At 42.7% G+C, this 20,077-nt stretch overlaps 1 protein-coding gene across 1 annotated transcript in view; it reads right to left on the bottom strand.

Moving 5' to 3' along the window:
* Positions 1-20,077, bottom strand: part of LOC146669799 (low-density lipoprotein receptor-related protein 1-like) — a 105,670-nt gene that overhangs the window by 35,775 nt on the left and 49,818 nt on the right. Inside the window, exons 7-24 of the mRNA XM_085406411.1 lie at positions 15,563-15,725; positions 13,823-14,045; positions 12,049-12,238; positions 11,822-11,965; positions 10,514-10,750; positions 10,025-10,205; positions 8,760-8,982; positions 7,266-7,455; positions 7,037-7,162; positions 6,304-6,444; positions 5,755-5,880; positions 5,556-5,672; positions 5,368-5,448; positions 4,286-4,453; positions 2,401-2,583; positions 2,087-2,284; positions 1,713-1,958; positions 553-750 (exon numbers count right to left, since the gene is read on the bottom strand). Of these exons, the coding sequence (XP_085262537.1) occupies positions 553-750; positions 1,713-1,958; positions 2,087-2,284; positions 2,401-2,583; positions 4,286-4,453; positions 5,368-5,448; positions 5,556-5,672; positions 5,755-5,880; positions 6,304-6,444; positions 7,037-7,162; positions 7,266-7,455; positions 8,760-8,982; positions 10,025-10,205; positions 10,514-10,750; positions 11,822-11,965; positions 12,049-12,238; positions 13,823-14,045; positions 15,563-15,725 (3,135 nt within the window). The remainder of the gene's footprint in view (positions 1-552; positions 751-1,712; positions 1,959-2,086; positions 2,285-2,400; positions 2,584-4,285; positions 4,454-5,367; positions 5,449-5,555; positions 5,673-5,754; positions 5,881-6,303; positions 6,445-7,036; positions 7,163-7,265; positions 7,456-8,759; positions 8,983-10,024; positions 10,206-10,513; positions 10,751-11,821; positions 11,966-12,048; positions 12,239-13,822; positions 14,046-15,562; positions 15,726-20,077) is intronic.

The following is a 20,077-nucleotide window of genomic DNA, read 5'->3' as shown; positions in this document are numbered from 1 at the left end:
CTCTCTGCCACAATGAAAGCATACACATACTGCTGCATGTAGCCTATGGACTGTGTAAGTAAACATGACACACAACAAGCAAATAAACATACAGTAAGATGCACAATATAAGTGGAGACTTGTGCACATAATTTCCTCATTATTGCTGCTGCAGCCATGATGACGCCTTGCTTGCCTGATGCAGCAGGTCTTGATTGACCGGTCTGACCTTATGTGATGAAGTATCTGATGTTCTGTTACCCAGAAGCCACAGCTCCAGCAGCATAGCTGTACACACTCTACAGTCTATTCTGCTTTTAAGCACAGAAAAGGGGCCCTGCATTCCAATGTGTTCCTTTCAGCTCAATAAAATCCTAGAAAACCTAATCATTGCACTGCAATTGGAAGGCCAATTTCCAGATGTTTTCAGCTGCAAATAGAATTGTTTTTCACTGATGAAGATCGTGCATTCTGGCATGAAACTTAGCGGACCCTCGATTGTCAAAACAAACCAAAGAGGTGGTGCTTTTAGGTCTTTTAGGCATAAAACCCTGTTACAGTACAAGGCTTCACCTCCATTCTCAGACAGCTTCCCACGATAGATCTTATCCTCCACGACGTCAGTCCAATAGAGGGCACTCTGGTTGAGATGGAAGTCCAGGGCTATGGTGTTTCTGAGCCCAGGAACTAACACGCTGAACTCTCCCTTATTCAAATCAATGCGGCGGATCTCATGGCGGTTGGAGAAAATGATAAAGGGTTTGAAAGGATCTGTGGAAAGAGGAAAAAAACAATATCCTAAAATATGGAGCTAACCAGATCATAAAGGGTTAAAACTTTTGCTTGGTCACCGTTGATTGATACTCAAAACGCTCCAAAATGGCTCTGCTGTGCAGCATGGAAAACCCTGCAGCCCTGTTCCTCTGCCGTGTGTGGCTTGACCAGCAAAGGAGGGGGTATGAAAGTGGCTCTAATCCCTGGTAATTAAAACTCAGTGTAAATAAGACAGGAGTTATCTGTACCTAACAGGCAGCCATACGGGCAGCAGGATGAATGACAGGGTGCTGGTGGCTAGTCTCTAAGACCTGGCAGTGAGAGGCAGCATCATAAATCTGTGTCCTCGTTGCTGCAGGGAGATAGCTACATTCTTTATGTGGATTACAAAATTCAAAGTTGATATAAAGTGATTAAGTATTTTCTGTCTTTCCCAAATTGCACTTTTAATGACTTTAATAATTTTTTTTAAAAACACATCAGCTCTTTAGTTTTTTCTTTGACATTTAATAATCACTTTTTCATAAACTAAAACTGGTAGTCAGAAAACACTAGCTAGGTTTTCTTCATGAATCTTTTTACATGTCATATACTCTCATTAAAACAATGTAATATGTTCCCCTTTCCTGTCTCCAGTGTACTGTCTATTGTCCAAAAAGAATACCATATTCTGGCGATATGCATCCTCTCCAACCACAGTTTCCTGCTTGGCTTGCCTCTCATTTCCTTCATCCCGAAACCAAACCACCCTTCGATTCTGCTGTTTTGGCAGTGATGAGGTATAGTAAGGGTCACTTCTTCTCCCCCTCCTGTGTAACTCAATTCTATACACACACACACACACACACACACACACACACACACACACACACACACACACACACACACACACACACACACACACACACACACCCCTGCTCACTTCCCTAAATCTGCCTTTTGTTTCCATGATCCCTTACCCGTGCTCTTGCAATTCTCCTTGTCAGGCTCCAGTTCCCAGCCGTCGTAGCACGAACATATGACACTGAACTTGTTCTGCTCGCAGCGTTGACTGCACTTCAGGTGTTTAGCGCAGAAGCTCTGGATCTGACAAGTCTTGTTGTCAGCCCCCAACTCCATGCCCAGAGGACAGGAACAAATGACCCCCTCTCCGGGAGCCACTGTGCAGTTATGGCTGCACTCGCCGTTGTCCAGCGAACACAAGTCTGTAGATAAAAAGGAACAGATGTACTTAACCGTTGATTTATTTTAGCGATCATTTTAAATGCAGGCCTTCACTTGCTGCGTTGCGTTCCCTGCAATGAGACATAGCCTGGGTGGTGTTGTTCCTTACCACAGAGTTTCTCATCAGAACCATCTGGGCAGTCGTCAGCTCCGTCGCAAAGTTTCTCCGCGGGCAGGCAGATGGTGGAGTCGTTGGCACACACATGGTGAGAGAGCTTACACACCAGTGCCTCACAGTTGTCCTCATCTGAGTTGTCCTCACAATCGCTGTCGCCATCACAAACCCAGGCTTTGCTGATGCAGCGTGCTACAGACAGAAGGCAGGGTTATTTCACGAGCAACGTCCGTCAGAACGTTGCATAAAATGTCATTAGAAGCAGAATGAAATTAGTCGGTGCATTTTAAGAAGTGTGGATTCCTCACCGGAGTCCCTGCAGCCAAACTTGACAGCTGGATCACACATGTGCGTGACACCCTCACAGTTCTTCTCATCGCTCATGTCCATGCAGTCAGTGTCCCCATCACAGCGCCAGCGCAAGGGGATGCACAGGCCATCCATCCGACACTGAAACTCATCTGTATGACAACCTCCAGGCGGGCGAGTGGCTGAAAAAACACAAAACAAACCAAAAAACAAGACATCAAAAAGACATCACTCGAAAGTGACGCCGTTTTGCGACATCTCTCGCATTAGGACACGCAGCCTTGAGCAAAAACAATGTGCGACTTCAAAAGATTGAGAACTAAAACTAATGAGGTGCCCGTTAGAAATTAGCACGCAGAAGGACAGATTTGACAGAAAAGCTTTAAGCGTGAATTCAGAAGGTCACTGTTTTCTACACATCAGCAGGCAGTTCGTTACAGCAGCAAAATATATTTGATTTATTTCGCTGCTTTTAAGAGAAGTTACTTATAAGTATAAGTAGGTATATCTGAATTATTGGGTGTCAAAGGTTGTACCTAACAGACAGAGTGACTTACGGACACGAAACCCATTGAATCAACTAAACAAAAGAAAGAGATTAAATAAAGAAATTAATGCAGAACCATCCGTGACACTAACAGCTACCTGTGCTTCATAAACACCAGCTTGAACATGAGCTTGAATGTTTAACATAAATTTGACTTCTGTAAACTCATTCAGTCTTGTTTGTTTCAACTAAGAAACACTGCAAAATATCCAACCTATACTATCAGCCAGGGATAGCAGGGATAGTTCAGTAGGTAGAGTGGTGGCCCAATGATCGGAAGGTCGGGGGTTCGACTCCACTGAACGGCTACCCTGAGGTACCCCTGAGCAAGGTACCGTCCCTACACACTGCTCCCCGGGCGCTGCATTGATGGCTGCCCACTGCTTCACTGGGTGAATGGGTTAAATGCAGAGGAACTATTTCCCTATGGGGACTAACACGCACACTTTACACTTTACTTTAGCCAGTAGCCTTCGTAGGGGCTCTGTAGCGTAGTGGCTAACAAGCGAAACCTCCGCGGTTTGGTCCCAGGAGGAGACTCAAATTCCTTTGGAAGGGCCATGCAGCGTAAAAACTCTGGCAAATCAAACATGTGGAGCTACCCGCTGTGACGACGCCTTGTCAATAAGGGAGCAGCCGAAAGTAGCTTCTATGGTAAGCCAGTGGCCCGTAACTTTTAGTGCACAATGTCTTTTTCCCCTTTCCTCACATTTATTGCCAGTACTCCTTCTTAGCCATTCTTCAACTAAAGCTTTTATTATTAAATATGAATACTAATTATATAGTATATAAATACAAATTCTTTGTCAGGGGAAATCAATTATCATACATTTTTATGGGTACAACAGAGGTTGGTAATAGAATGCAGTCTGTTCCATCAGCTGCAGGTCCTTTTATTGTATTATTTTATTTCTGTATAGTACAATTGTCACGTTCGATAGCTACTTTTTAAATCATGTTTGTTTTTTGTTCCTTCCAAATGCAATACACCATAAAACTTCGCTAAGTACTGTGTCAGATTTCCCTGCCTGATATTTAAACGACTTCAAGTGTCTGAATAACATCACATAACATCCTTGGGAGTGCTGCGTGAACAGAAACATGAAGTTCAGAAAAGAGATGAAACAAACCTCTTCAAGTTGAAGTCAAGGCAAAACTTGTTCGCACAAGTGTAGCAAGGCTTTATCTAAACAGAAAACTTGACTCTTAACACACTGATTTTTTTAAAGGATATTTTAACACACTGCTTTTTCTAGTTAAAGGTGCATTCGATTGGAAAGCAATATTCTGCAGCAGTGGAAAAGTTTCAAGAGACAATATGGAGGTTAGATACAGACCCTGATTGGTGCAGTTTGCATGGGTCTCGTCACTGTAGTCTCCGCAGTCATTGTCTCCGTCACAGGTCCAGTAATCTGGGATGCAGCGGCCGCTGTTACACTTGAACTGAGCGCTGGAGCAGGAGTGACTACAACCTGCCTCGTCACTGTTGTCCCCGCAGTCGTTATCTGGAAAACAAATGCAGTGAAGCAACGCTAACTTACTCACTTTGTGAGGCATGCAGTGCAGATGATAGATAGACAGGTGGATAGATAGATAGATATCATCTTTTCTCAATTACGACAGAGAAAATTAAAAAAAAACTTAACACAAATTAAATTGAACATCAAAGATGAGAGTCAAAGTAATCACAGAAACTGCATAGATCAGACCATGCACCATGAGAGAATGTACCCAGCGCTGATACATTGAGCTTGGAAGCAGAGCATTCTGAGCACTTTTGAGACAACCTAATACATAATGTTCAGTATTTGTTAAACAATTTGACTATGAAGTCATCTGGAAAATAGCATTTATTCTTTAGTTAAGGTTTCCAGTAATTCCTCAAAAAGTACACTTTGATTATTTAATGTATTTGTTTTAATGAATAGTTTACTTGGTGTCAAATTTGTGCACAATGGACTAATCAATGCTAGCAGTTTTGGTCTCAGCTTGTGGCCATGTTTAATGAGCAGAAAAGCAGCCCTAACTGTTTCTAATCCTGCCTGGTCAGTCCTAAAGCGAGGCTAGCATCAAGGCTTTTGTGGTGCATGTTGATCTATGCACTAACCGGTCAGGTTTGGACAATTCAACTCATCAGAGCCGTCCTCACAATCCTTTTCTGAAAGACAGAACCAATGGAAGACAGCAGATTGGGCTAACAGCACAACACGTGACAACAAAACCAATTGCACACACACACACACATGCACACACAGACACGCACATGCAAACGCAAAAGATGATGAAAAGAAGAGCGTATGCAAAAATGAGGCTGGTGGCCAAACATGCACAGATAACTGGGACAAAGACAAACAACGAGTTGCTACTGTACGTCGACATAAAAGACACGCAGACGAGATAATAAAGAAGAGAAACTGACCATTATCACAGCGCCAGTTAATGTTGATGCAGCGCCCATTGTTGCAGGTAAACTGAGTGAGGGGGAAACAGGTGGGGTAGGCTGTGGACAGAGGAAGACTTTTAGATATAAAGCGCTAGCTCACGTGGCGCTCATATGGCAAAACAATTTGTACAACGAGCTGTCGGGTGGAAATTAAGTTGACTAACCGCAGGAAGCAGGTTCATCTGATCGATCACCACAGTCGTCGTCCAGGTCACATGTCCAGGAGATGGGGATGCAGCGCCCGCTAGCACACGAGTACTGATTGGGCGGGCAGGTTCGGGCTAAAACACAAAATAGCAGAGTTCACGTCATAAATAGAAAAAAACCTCCGAAACGACCCAAAATAAATGAGTCTTTGTCTACCTGAACAGGTGGTGTTGGACTCATCCTCGTCATTCCCGCAGTCATTATCCCCGTCACACAGCCAGCGCAGAGGGATGCAGCGGTTGTTCTTGCACTTAAATCTGTCTGCGGAGCAAGTGTGCTGGTCTGGAGAGGGGGAAAAAAAAGGGCGCACTGAAGGGCGAGGGAGAAACAGGAATACAAGAAGCCGTGTGTGGAGATGGGGAACGGAAAGGTGAGAGAGTTCGGAGATGTGAGGTGAAAACGAATACAAGAGAGGGTAGATATTCCAGCTGGTTTGGACGGGGTGTTGTTTTGTCTGGAAGGGAAACCTGTCTGCACTTTTGACCACAGGCAGAAAGACAGACGGAGAGACAGACAGAGAGCATTTCCCGAGCCGCAGAAATCGTGTACCCGCATATACACGGGCATTCACACACACAAACTCTCGCCCACTCAATTCAAAATCTCTCATTTCATTCTGGCTCCACTACAAATTCAGGACACCATCTGACTCAGTAGCAAAAGGAGGGGCAGCTGTTTTGTTTGCGTGTACGGGCAGTAACTCACAACACAGTTCAAGAGCCTCATCGCTGTTGTCCAGACAGTCGTTGTCTCCGTCGCACTTCCAGCGCTCTTGGATACAACGGTTGTTCTTACAGGCAAACTCTCCAGGCTGGCACTGAGGAGGAGGTACATAAGAGGGGTTTGCTGTAGAAGAGAAGAAGGAGGTTAAAGACAATGTGGGGGTAAAAACAAAACATAAAAACAAAGGTCCTGAGGGACATAAAAGTAGCAGGAGTTTGCAACGAATTCTGAAAATATTCCACAGAAGGGAAAAATGCGTGGTTTTGTGAAAAAGCACAATTACATGAACATTCATGAAATCCATCAGTCAAAACCCACCCATAACAGGCTGAGGCTGAGCTGACTGGTGCTTGCATAACAATCAAGAAAACCAGAAGGGAACCACTTGTACAAAGACTGTAATCTCTGGTTTTTTTGCAAAACAACAAGAACACCTTGAAGACAACGCTTCACAAAGGCAGCGTTTTTTGCACAGTTTGCACTGGATTGCATTACAGTATGTAGATGTTGCTTGCTCTTGTAGCCTGCTCTTGTGTGTCTGCATTTGTTCAAACATTTTAGGACTAACAGTTTTAGAAAACATACAGTCAGACTGCTTGACTCATCTTGTCTGACATACAAGAAGCTTAACCTTGTGGGTAATGGAGCAAAACTGGTGCCATTAGAAACACCCTGCAGACGCACACAAGCACGTACAATGAGTTCATGCACAAACCTCTGCAGCTGGTGTTGTCAGTTTTGTCTAGTACTTGGTCTTCTGCACAGGCACACTGCCTCCCTCCTGGTATGGCCAGACAGAGACTGTTGCAGCCTCCATTGTTTACGCGACATGCATTAGAACCTGTAGATGAATGGGCACTTATGAGATGCTGTCTCTGTGGACAATAATACTTTTTAAGTTAGCATGCTTGGATGGATGTTATGTATAACGCTTTTCCCAGTACCTTGCTGCTGCTGAGCATCGTACATTCGAATTTCAAAGATGGGAGGTCGCTCGTTGCGCAGTAGAGTGGCAGTGCCTGTGGTGGTGTCCAACTTGTAAATGCTACCACTGCGGTACTCGTTCCAGAACAAAAAGTGTTTATAGTGGCACAGACCAAAGGCGTGGTTCAGCTCCTGACCTTCATACACCGTCTGGTGATGTGAGAAGAGAGGCAAGACTGTAAAGCATGTTTTTATAATGAACCGCTACTGCATATATATGGTCAGTTAGATAACAGATGGGGTTGTTGGTCTGTTTCAGCTGGTTTGGTGTTAATGAAATTAATAACAGTTACAGTAGAGGAAAAGAAGGTTTGCTGTGTCTCCCAGGACAGTCTCAAGAACATGGAGGAGATTCCAAGAGACAGGCAGTTACTCTAGGAGAGCTGGATAGGGCCGTAGAAGGCCTTTAACCCATCAGCTGGACCGGTGTCAATAGGATGAGCACTGCCAGAACTACGATATGACCTCCAGCAGGCCACTGGTCTAAATGTTAGCATGTCTAACCATCACAGACAATGAGAGACAGACTCATAGTGGGCCGTATGGAGCCTGATTAGCATTTGCCCTATAATTCCAGAATTGGCAGGTCCACAACTGCCACCCTGTGCTTTTCATAGATGACGGCAGGTTCACCTTCTGCACAGTTGACGACATGACCTGTTTGATAATGGCTCAGTGATGGTATAGGGTGGCACCCTGACTGCAGTTAGGCATCAGGATGAAATCCTTGGACCCACTGTCAGGCCCTACACTGGTGCAGTGGGTCCTGGGTTCCTTCTGGTGCTTGAAAATGCCCGCGTTCATGTGACAAGAGTTGACTGGCCCCCACATTCACCTCTCCTAAAATCAGTCGAACACCCTTGGGACATTATGTTTCAGTCCACCCAACGGCATCAGTATAGATATCCAGCATGATTTTTTTCCCTTTAATTTTTTTGAGCAGTGTAGTTCAAACCTTGCTCATGGTGATGATAAAGTATGATGCAATGACTGGTGTTTTTTACTAGTTATTACATGGGTTAAGTAACATAAGTGTCTAGGCAATAGCAATATAAAAATGCACATTAAACATTGACTGGCACTTGTTTCACTAATGTGTGTGTGTGTGTGTGTGTGTGTGTGTGTGTGTGTGTGTGTGTGTGTGTGTGTGTGTGTGTGTGTGTGCGCATAATATTTAGATTCCATTCCAGTTTCTGCATTATAAAAACAGCACCAATAGCACCACAGCTCAGTGAAATCAAAATATCAGTTCAGACACAAGGAGAAACCAGTGTTAACAAAACTCAAGGCCACATTGTTTGTACTACACAGTGATAGACCACCCACATTATTCCACTGCTTTAAAGCGCATTCCTTATTAGTGCACTGACACCCGTTTTTAACTCCTGTCTGAAGTTACCAGACTCCAGTAAAACAGTTTTAACCTTCAATTCTTAAACCATTTTAATTCTGACCTTGCGTCCGGAACTGTTAAGGTAGACCATCTCTATGCGGTCGTAGTAGGCATCCACCCAGTAGAGGATTCCCTGGGGGATGTCCAGGCTCAGGCCGTTGGGCCACAGCACTGTTTTACTGGTCAGAAACACATTTCTGTTTGAGCCATCCATCCACGCCCGCTCGATCTTTCCACGCTTGCTTTCCTTAGGATCCTCTTCCCAATCTGTCCAATACATCCACCTGAGGAATAACAAGGGAACTGTTATGGGTACAAGTGATAGCAAGACAGGAAAAGGTAAATATTATTGGTGCATCGTAAAGAATCACTTAGGATTAACAAAAGCAGTGACATTTTATCTAGCTGCCCTAAAGCACCCAATACTCATCAAACCAACCAGTGGGGAATGCTCAGCAGTGTGTCTCAGCTGATATGCCCACAGGCATGCCGGTGTTTGTCATCAGGTACTCTAGGTCCTGTCAACCACTGATGTCTACACTATTGTACGACATTAGAAACGTCCCTTCTTGCCATAATATGACTGACATTAACAGTGGCATTCTATAGTTCCCTTGCCTTTTCCTCTTTCTAGTGGTTTCTGCTAGTTTCTCCTCCTCCTTGCTGAGCCTGATTGATTACAGGCATTAGTAGAAGTGAGTGCCTTTCCCCAGGGAAGTGTGTGGACACACATCACCCTGTCACTAGCAATCCAATGTGTGTGCGTGTCTTTGCGTGGGTTTATGAGCATGTATTTCTCAGGAAAGAGCACAGGAGGTCTTATCAATAAGACACATCCATGTACACCATTATAAAGAATTATTTGAAAGAGCAATATGGCTGCATGCAAATGAAATGGAGCTAATGAAACTAATATACAAAATGCTCCATCTGTTTTAGTAAATAAGGTGTGATAGGTGTAATCAGAAAGGACTCGCCAATTCGAGGGGAAAATGGTCAGCAGCACTGGGTGAAAAATGATCAAAGGGCTTCGGCTGGATGATACAAAGATACTGCTTACAAGGAAAAGCAACAGATAAAGATAAAAGCAAACAAAGCGAGCAGACAGAAATGTTGCTTTGGTTTTACTGACAGGGGAGCAGCAGGGTGGGTATTTTTTTACTTGAGTCATCAGACAGACAACCAGATGTAACGATCACCTATTATTATTATTATCTCTTATCTGCTTTCACTTGTACCTTATTACCATCATTTCCTCTACTGCTCTTTACTGATATCTGTTCTCTCTGCACTCTATTCCTCCCTTCATCTCTTTATCCATATTACCCATGAAGCGGATCCACTACAATGGCACGAGGGTGAGTCATTTTCCCTTCAATCAGTGTTTTCCGGGTGCGTGAAGCCTTTTCCAGTCGAGCCACACTGATAGTTTTCTTGGGCCCGTCATCTGTCCAGTACAAGTTGTCAGCCATCCAGTCCACAGCTATACCCTCCACCGTGTGGATCGCTTAGACAAACACAAACAGTGGCTGTGAAGTTTTTCTACACAGCATATCACATGCTTTATAAGTAAGGTACTGAAAGAGGCTGTAGTTGCTACTTGTTATAAACTGGACTGAATAGAAGAGTCATATTGTAAAGCACTTTTTTATCTCAAATAATTTTAAGCCAGATCAACAAAAACAGTCTTTTACAATATGGCTACAAATTTTATTTTAAGAAATGCGTTTTTGAGATTATTATGGAAAATCATCGAACTAGCTCATAATCTTGGCATGTCGTTTTGGTCTCTCCAATCAGCTGCTGTTGCCGTACCTTCCTTCAGAATGGTATCCCTCTCCGTTCCATCAATCTTCTGGCGCCCAATCATGTAGCTGGTGGCGTCAGCAAAGTAAATGAACTCGGTCTCGGCGTGAAAATCCAGCGCTCTCGGGTTCATTAGATTCTCGATCGGGATCATGTACTCATCTGGCACCTTAGCATTCATGTCCATGCCTCTGATGACCCCCGGGCGACCTTTACCATAGACCAGGAAGAGCTCGTGCTCTGGTTCTGTGGCAAAACAAGGGAATAAAGGTAAAACACTTCAACTTAGACCATCATTTACTGTTCTTTACTTTATTTTTTTTAAAGGAATCAAAATTAGAGGCCAACTCATATGCTGACACAGTTATTTCTGAATAATTTATATGGATTATTAATGTTAAAAAAATGCAAGTTCAACAAAAGCCCAAAAATGAAAATTAAGTGATTTTTAATGAGACAGCGAAAGAAGAAGATGGGTGCCCTTTGGGTCAATCAATATTGCTATTTTCAAGGACGTTCTTTTCTCAGTAGGCAGATCAATATAAAGCTGTTATTGGTGGATAGTAAAACACTTCTCAGAATAAGCTGAATCACACTGACAGCTTTGTGGAGCGGCCAGCAAAGAGCCAGCAATGCTGTTAAAATACATAAAACAAATGCTGGAGCTCAGTGCCGGCGTTACTTTCAGAAAACTCAACTCTGCAAATAACTTGAGAACAGAAAGACTGCATATGCAGGACAGCAGAAGAGATCGTTTCATACATCGATAAATGACTTGTACAACTTGGTTCGCAGATCATTTGATATAGAGTCACTGAGGTAGAGGGAGAGAGTTGTGCTTAAACTCAAACAGTGAGATAGCAGGATTAAATCTACAGGAGAATGAACACAGACAGACAGCAACTGCTCGAGACATCTGTTAATCTGGTGACTTCAAACTGAATCTACATGGATCCGAGCCAAGGCAACAGTTGAGACCAAAATACACTTAAAGCAGCTCTTCTCATAGAAAGGCCTTTATAATACCTTCTCATAGGGCACATGTAGAAAGTCTAAAAAGACCGTCCAAATTCTTAAAAAAATGGCATTTCTACATGTAACAATCTTATTATGCACGACACAATTCAACAAACTTGTTTCTTTCTTAGTAACATTTCAAATTACTTGAGCTATGCCCCCCATACACCCACTGGGAAATTCAGGAGCCCACCCTTGTCTGGGAATACTGCTACAGTGAATGTTTGACACGCAGATAACTTTTGATGGATGTGTTGATTTACAATCGCTGGAGCTCAGTCACCGTTCATTCCCACTCACTTTTGCAAGATTTGCCATCGCTACCCAAGCTAAATCCAGAGCGACAGCGGCAAGTCCGCGTCTTTTGGCCATTCCCCAACAGACAGATGTCGGAGCAACCTCCAGCCTTCCCAAACTGGTCCTCCTCGCATGCGTGGCTGCGCACTAGAAACCAAGAAAGAGGGAAAAAATGAGTCTCATAATAAAATATCCACCTAGGAATGATGTATATGTGCGGGCATGTCTACCTGGGGGCTGCCGTCTCTGGTGGTAGACGTGCAGAGCTCCTCCCTTGTCCACCCTGGTCACCACCTGGTAGTCTGTGCTGTTGAAGCGGTTCACCCTGATCACACTGGTCTTGGGCTGCATGTTAGCGTTGTCTGAGTTGGTGGCGTAGAGATAGTTTTCAAATACAGTCAGCCCATACAGATGCTCAATCTAAAAACAACACAAATCAGAGGGAGAGGAAAGCACAAAAAACGCTTTATTTTTTTCAGTATTTCATGTGTTTCGTCTCTTGTTGTTAAACTTACATGTACAAATACTCATACAAAATAAGTTTTCCATAAACAAAGTCTCTCTGACTAACAGTCTTTACAAAAAAATAAACCTACAAGCGCTTTATTAGTCTGCAGAGACTGTAAAAAATCATCTAAGCCCTCGTGACGTCTACGCAGAAACACTTTAGTATTGCCTTTGTGTGTAACCTCATAAAAAGGGGTTTAACTTTCATAAATTTGAACAAATAAATGCAATCCAAGAGCTGTTTTTTTAGTAGTGCACTCCCCTGCATCGCCAATATACAACAATGGATCTGTCACTCCTTGCTTTGTGACATTTTCCTTGAGCGAGTCTTTTATTTTCTCTGTATGGGGACAATTTGGTAGCTATTATTTTCCTCATTCCATGGCAACTTACCACCAAAACAAAACAGTTCTCTCCTCTTTGTGATCTTCTTGGTGACATTTCCGATGGTTAGATTTTTAAAAAACTCTTTTACCATTAAACAAATGCTGTGTTGCTATGTCACCTTTAGTTTAATAAACCATGCGCACATGTGTAGAACAGTGGTCAAGCTGTTTGAGGTGCCCCAATATACAATTTTAAAAAGCCACTTGTCCAAAAAGTAGAATTTCCCGTGGTCAGCATGGTGCAAAGTGTGACCGAGACCGAAAATAGTCCAGAGCTCTCAAACATGATGATTGCTCACACAGCACTTGCCTTTAGCTGACAAAGTCAGCAGGAAATACAAAAACACCGGAACAACACGAAATCTGACATGGAACTGAGGCCTGTCATTGTGGATATTGCTGATAAACACAGACTACCTTAAAGATTACATTTACATACTGCTTCCTATCATAATCTGGATTCAGGCAACAATTAACAATAGTGCATTAGGTCACCTTAGCTTCCACATGTAGACAACACAAACCAGACTGACGGATTGTGTTGGCCAGAGTGTGTGATCTGAACGTTACTTTTTACGCAGCTTGCACCTTTAAGAGAGTGTGTGCTAAGTCTCAGCAAACACATACACCGACTTGGTAAAACAGCCCTGACTCAGCACCATCCATAACCACGGTTCTTTTTATCCTGTAAGTGAAGGATGTGCATGTACTAATGGTCTATCACAGGTGCGCACACACACATATATTACAAGAGGTGGCGGTTTAAGTGTGTGTGTGTGTGCATGTCTGTGCCCTTAGGTTCAGTGAGTAAATGAAAGCTGTTACTTCCCCCACAGATCACAGTAAAAGCCATGGTAACAGGTTTAAGAGCCAATGTGCTTCAACAGCGCAGCAACATCAACAGCCTCAATATTGGACACGATTAATCAGCTTATTTAATGAAAAGCCAAATGTCCACCATCTTCTCCCTGCTAATCACTCACTGGCTAAAAACGCATTAAAGGCGCACACTGGGGTAACGTATCGTGTATAGAGCTCCAGAGCATGTTAGACGGCGTTATGGGGAATTTCTTACAGCTAAAGAGAGATAATAATGAGATTATTTTCTTACCAGCAGTCCCTGAATGATGGTGTGCCGGTTCTTGCCTTCATAGTCCACCACCTCAATATAGTCTAGATAGGCATCAGCCCAGTACACCAGCCTGCTGACAAGGTCCAGCGTGATGCCGTGGGGGAAGACGATCTTACTGTCCACCAACTTGGTGCGGTTCTGGCCATCCATGTCACAGCGCTCCACCTTGGGGATCTGTCCGTAGTCTGTGAAGAACACCTTCCTATAGAAAGAAGTGAGAAGAAACGGACTGATAGCAGGGGTGTTTTCATGATTTTTCTAAATGGAGTACAAGGGGGGCACAGGGGGCACCAAAGATGCAAATTGGTCTGCAAAGCACAGTTTTCAAGGCTATATGCAGCCCTGTGTCATATTGCCGATTTAATATGCAAACATAATCTTGTAATAGATACTTTTTAAAATAGAAAAAGTATTCTGACTTTTTCAGTAACTAAAAATTATAGCCTATTATAACCTTTATTTATACAGGTAATCCCACACAGACTAGATGTCTCATTTACAAGCAAGACGTCACCTGTAAATGAACTACAAGTACATAAAGCCTGAGAAAGTAGTTGAGTAAATGTACTCGGTTACATTCCTACTGGTCCTATCTGTGCTCTCACCTATTACTGTTGGGTACTGTAAGATTAACAGCACTCTAGTCCAGTGGCTTTTTGGGTGGGAGTAGGGTGGGGGGTGCCAGGGAGACCAAACATATTTCAGGAGGTGTCGGGAGCACCTTATAGCCCGCTCCCAGAGATGCTGCTGATTGACAGACTTTAACTTCTGGTTGGAAAAAATACTGAAAACTTTATTTTGGGCTTTTTGATGGATATTTGAGATCTGATAACATTTTTTCCTTCCAAAACCAGTTTGTTAGACCATAAGTTTTCATTGTTGCCAGAGCAGAAATATAAAAAAATAAAATAAAATAACTTGTTTATGACATCAAATCATCAAATCCTGCTCACAGTCTCTGTAAACGTGTTAACAAACAGCGTCTACTGTGAAAAACATGTGTTACACAAGCGAGCTGTGAGTCCTTCTCTAAAGTAGACCTCTCAAAATCCTTTCATAACAGAGAAACGGAGCAACTGCTAATGAGTAGATGAAGGCAGGAAAAATAGAACGATGTTATTTATTTATTTATAAAATTTTGTCTTTTACTTGTATGTCACTCAAAGTAAATCAGCCTGCAGATTAAAAGCACAACTAAGACTTTTTTTGCTGTGCCAGTGTTTGTTATTGCTGTTTTCTCCCTCTAATGACACTGCCGATTACCAAAAGAAAAGCCAGCTCCAGCAGCTCTACCTGTTCCTGAACGAACCAATTACAGCAGAGAAAGCCGTGTGGGAGGAAAACTACAAGCAAATACGTGCACGCGAACGCACATTCTTGCATTCGCGCAGTTTTCTCCGAAGAACGATCTCTCAGAATCACGACCACGCGCCGCAGAGACAGACGCACTTTCAGGAATTCAGCTGGAAAGTTTGGTCATAAACAAAAGAGCCGAAAACAAAAACGTGCTTTTCCTCTCAAAACCTTATACAGTCAGCATACCGCCAACATCTGCGCTCAATTACTCCAGCTTCCAAACATCCAATTTATCCTGTTTTTTTCCCTCTATTTCCACATATTTTAAAGTTGAATAACAGCGATGGATGACACAACGCAGTTGCTGGACAAAGTTTGTGTGATGTCCTTCCCTCCGTACTTTAAGAAAGTGACCACACTCACCCCATGGTGGGGTCCAGAGCGATGCCTTTGGGGTTGTACAGCTCCTGATCCAGGAGGGTAACACATGTCTGCCCATTCTTGTCACACACGAAGATCCTGTCATCCACGTCGTCCACAAAGTAGAAGTTTCCGGTCAGCCAGTCAATGGCCATCTGCTCCACATCTGGATAGAAAAGTTGGAAGTGGGGTGGGGGAGAAGATGGGACACAGAGGGAGCAAGGTGAAGCAAAAACTGTACTTGTAATGATTCAGTGACTAGTATGGAACTCGTGGCGTGCGATGATGTTGTTTTTATTTCTAGGAGATGGGTAAGAGGTTTGGCTCGTCTGCAGCAGTGTGCTGCAGACACTCTCTCTCATGCACACATTCGCACACAGTCCAGGACGTCAGGTTCGCATTCGGATCGCTTTCCCTGACTGACAAACAAGACAACAGCTAACGCCAATTAGCCAGAGTCTAAGTACTGTGTCTGTCACTTAAAATCACTTCAGCAAAATATGAGAGAGCCTGTTTGTTGCTTCGGGTTATGTGATGTTGCCATAGTGGTACCTCAGAGCTGACGGCTCTGTGTGGTTTTTCACTGGGTTTATTTTCCCCAGGCTCCACTCCCCACATACGGGACAAAAATCAAACACGTACAGCGCACAGCACAGCACCACACGCAAAGTTTATGGAACATTTAAAGCCTACCGAAGCTCAAATTCAGACCGACATAAAGACTGTAACGTCCCTTCCCCTATCAAAACTGTGCCGAATGCGGTGAAGAGGGGAGGGGTCTGAGGAAGGAGAAAATAGAGTAAAAAGAAACGTTACATTAACAGACCCCCTTCTTCATCAAACAGCAGCACGGCCGCAATGAGTCAGAGCCAACAATCAAAGACAGAAAGCTTTTGTTGAAGATGAATGGAGATGGGAGGATATTAAAGGCCTGGAATTATCACTACCTGTTACTCTCACTGTTACCAATTTAAGTACAGTGCATTGGTGAAGCACAAGGGCAAGAGAATTACGCATAAGTTCTTTATATTTTGCATTTTTATACGTACTCTTAATGCTGAAATGGATATATTTTTCAAATACCTTCATTTATCTGGCAGGTTGGAAAAAAGCTCAAAGCTCAGACCAGAAATAATTAAGTAAGGAATAATCCAATAATATATTTTATATATTGCAGACTATACTCCTTTTCATATGAGTGCTGTAACTTTTTTACTGTTAATTCTATACTTTTAACAAAGTATACATCATATAAAGTTGTAAAACATGATTAGTCTCTTTCCTTTTGAACTGCTGGTAAATGAATAAAGTCGATTTCCAATACTGTTTTAAAAGATGTGGCTTAACAAATACTTTTTCCTCACAGTAAAGTGCTTCTCATCACCATGTGTGTTTAATTTTTCTGGTGTTTATATTTGATTCATGCCAAGTTTACAGCAAGCTCTTAAGTCATACTCAAAGTAAGGCAGGTATGTGTGCGTGTGTGTGTCTGTGTGTTGACATTTGGACATTCGGAGGAAGCTGTAGCCAGAACCTCAGTCCTGCATCGGAACTCCCTGGTCATTACTGCAAACATCTTGCAGGAAATGACATCACCAGTGCCAGATGGCATTACACAGTTCTAAAATATTCTCACATTACATTTCTTTGCTTTGTCTGATTTTCACCTTTATTACATAGGGGTTTTATTGGTTACATACCTGTTTGGATTAAATTAAGCCTTAAAGTTAAGCATTATTAGACGTGGGGATGCTTTATGACAGGTGGGCGTCGACACAGGCTGAACTTGCCCCTAAATGACTGCTAGGCTGCTTACTCAAGTCACTGAACTGGACTTCTCTGTTTGTGCTGGTGTCTTTATGCAATTACCTGACAAATGATAAGGCTTGCTGTGTGGGTAATCGTACTAACAGCCAATCTGCAAAGTCTGTGCTTCATTTTTGTTGAGGGAAATTACAGTATTTTATTTGGATGTTACACAGCACTAATTAGCAGTTATCTGTGTTTGCGGAAGCAGTTTAGTAACTGAGTTTGTTGGCGTTAGTCAAGTGAATTTTATCTGTATAACGCAAAAGGTTCAAAAGTCTTCACAGACATAAAAATATATTAAAGACAGCAAAAAAGAAAAAAATTGTAACAATGACACAAACAAGCAGCCAAAATAAAATCTAGTTGATCCATCTACTGTTTGCCAAAGCTTAATTAGAAATGCTCTCAGTGGAAGGATGGCTGTGAAAAGGCCATTCCTAAGGAAAGGAAAATGAGCAAAAAGGCTGAAAAGTTGTCCAAATTGCACAAAAAACTGGGCTGAAAAATCAACGGCAACAGTTCTTATGGAGTGATGAATCTATATTTAAAGATGGGTTCAGCAGAGAGGTGCAACACTGAGTGTCTAAAGCCATCTGTAAAACATTTTGCAGGCTCTGTCATGGTTTAGGTCTGGATTTCAACCTGTGGTGTTAGGAATCTTGTCAAAATCAATGGAATTGTCAATGTGGAAAAAGGAAAACATCTGATTAGCAAGAAATGATTCCAAACACAATAGATCACTATCAGCCACGGGTCATAGGCCTCCCCAGGGCTCAGACCTCAATATCAAAGCAATGTGGGATCATCTTGATAGAGAACAGAACAGAAAAGGCAGCCGGCATCCAAAGAAGAGCTTTGAATGTCCTTTAAGAAACCTGGAGAACTATTCCTAAAAAATACTTAAAGAAATTGCAATCTCTCAGGTCCTGTGTCAGGTGTCTGTTTCCTAATGACTAAGTTACTCCTCATATTATGTAGATAGTTTTTCTTAAGCCCCTACACTTTTCTTTTTTTGTCCTCTACTTGTCCACTTTCCTCAGATCCTTTTTTAGGACATACTGGACTGCATGTCGAAATGTGCCAAGTCTTCTACAAATTTGGGAATCTACTTGTTGGTGCAGAAATACTAGTTTGTGATTCTCTGTCAAAGACATCTTGAAAGCCTGGAGACCTATTGCTCATCACTTTCAAAAATCTGAAAGTCAGGCTCCATGGAGGCCAAATATTATGCAGTCTGTGCAGGGGGAACATATGACAGATGACTGACTATGAAATCAGCCATCTTCATGCAACCGACCAACATAAAATGATTTTTCTTTGCTCTTAGTCTCTTGAGATGCCACAGAAACAAGCTGTGAACATAACCCTTTGCTACTTTTTTACCTTTACTTATGCAAAACAGCTGAATACTTCTTCCAGCACCAGCAAACGTACCTGTAAATATTCATTTTGGCATGGCAGATACAAACTATGCATATACTAGGGAGAAAGTAAGAGAAATCCTGGTGAGGCAGGCTTCACATATCACAAAGCCTGTATTTTCACAGCTGCTTTGGCTCAGCTCTCCACAGAACTATCCTAACACACTCTACGCAAACACTTCGTATGTAGGGCTAAAGTCATACTGTAGGGGTCCTTGGCCACGCAGCGCTCGGAGGTTTGGGTGGTGGTGTAACATGGCAGTATGTTTACCAGAGTGATCAGGTCCCCGTGCTGACTTTAGGGGAAACCTGAGGATCAATTTTTTTCAACCAGGAAAGAAACGTTTGGGTTCGGGAAATGATGGAGCAGATTCCTTAGTATAAGAATGCAGTAAAAGTGCCCATAGTGAAAATTCACCAGCAATGAACCAATAAATCTGTTTAAACTCTTGTTTAAAAAAAACATAACTCACATTTTTTGTGAAGAGCTTAAAAAAACAAAAGGAAGGCAAACGGACCACCTTCAAATATTTTGAGCCTGAACAAAAGTGGAAAAGGGATAAAAGAAAAATGCAGCAGTACAGAGAAAGAGAAAGACAAAAAAAAGTGAGAAGAGAAGAAAGATGGCGAGGGAGAGATCTGATTTCCACTAGGGAAACTTGGCAATTGTGCAGCAGCATTTCTGAGGTTTATGGAATCAGCGGCCGTAAGTCCCAAAGGTGCTCTTAATTTTTAACACAGAGTTCTCTGTTTAAATGCTTCCAGCTGCCTCACAACACCGATTCCCAGATTAAACCCTGGGTAAACAACTGAGGGAGAAAAGAGGAGATTGTGCAAGATTACTGAAAACCATGAAAAAAAAAGGTTTTCCTACACCTCTGCTGAGCAGAAATGGCCTCAGCAAAGCCACAGACTTTTCTATCTCCTCCCATTCTCCTCTCTCTCCTCCTCCATGCATCATCCCCCATTCCTCCCCTTTGTCTGTTCCCCAGAGGTGGGAAAACAGTCTGGATTCATTAACTGCAGCTCTGTCTGTCTGAAACTATGCTATAAAAAACAGCACCGTATAATTGAAAAAACAGAAACAGCTGCCTTATTCATTTAGCCTTCCTTTCTCTAAACAACTCATTTTCTTCGTGTTTTCTTGTTCGTAGGCTGCTCCCCATTGGTCTAAGAAAAACAAGTGCATGACTAGCTAATGGAGTTAAAATTTATTTCTAGGAGCTCAACAACGTTTTACACAAGCAACTGCGCACGTAGTAGGGCGGTCACGGGGCCCAGCATTGTA

The sequence above is a fragment of the Rhamphochromis longiceps genome, linkage group LG5 (genome assembly GCF_057381845.1).
Source record: "Rhamphochromis longiceps isolate RC_006_pf linkage group LG5, R_longiceps_female_GT1.1, whole genome shotgun sequence".
In the NCBI taxonomy this organism is placed as follows: domain Eukaryota; kingdom Metazoa; phylum Chordata; class Actinopteri; order Cichliformes; family Cichlidae; genus Rhamphochromis; species Rhamphochromis longiceps.
The sequence above is the reverse complement of the archived record's forward strand: the minus strand, read 5'-3'. Positions and strand labels throughout refer to the sequence as shown.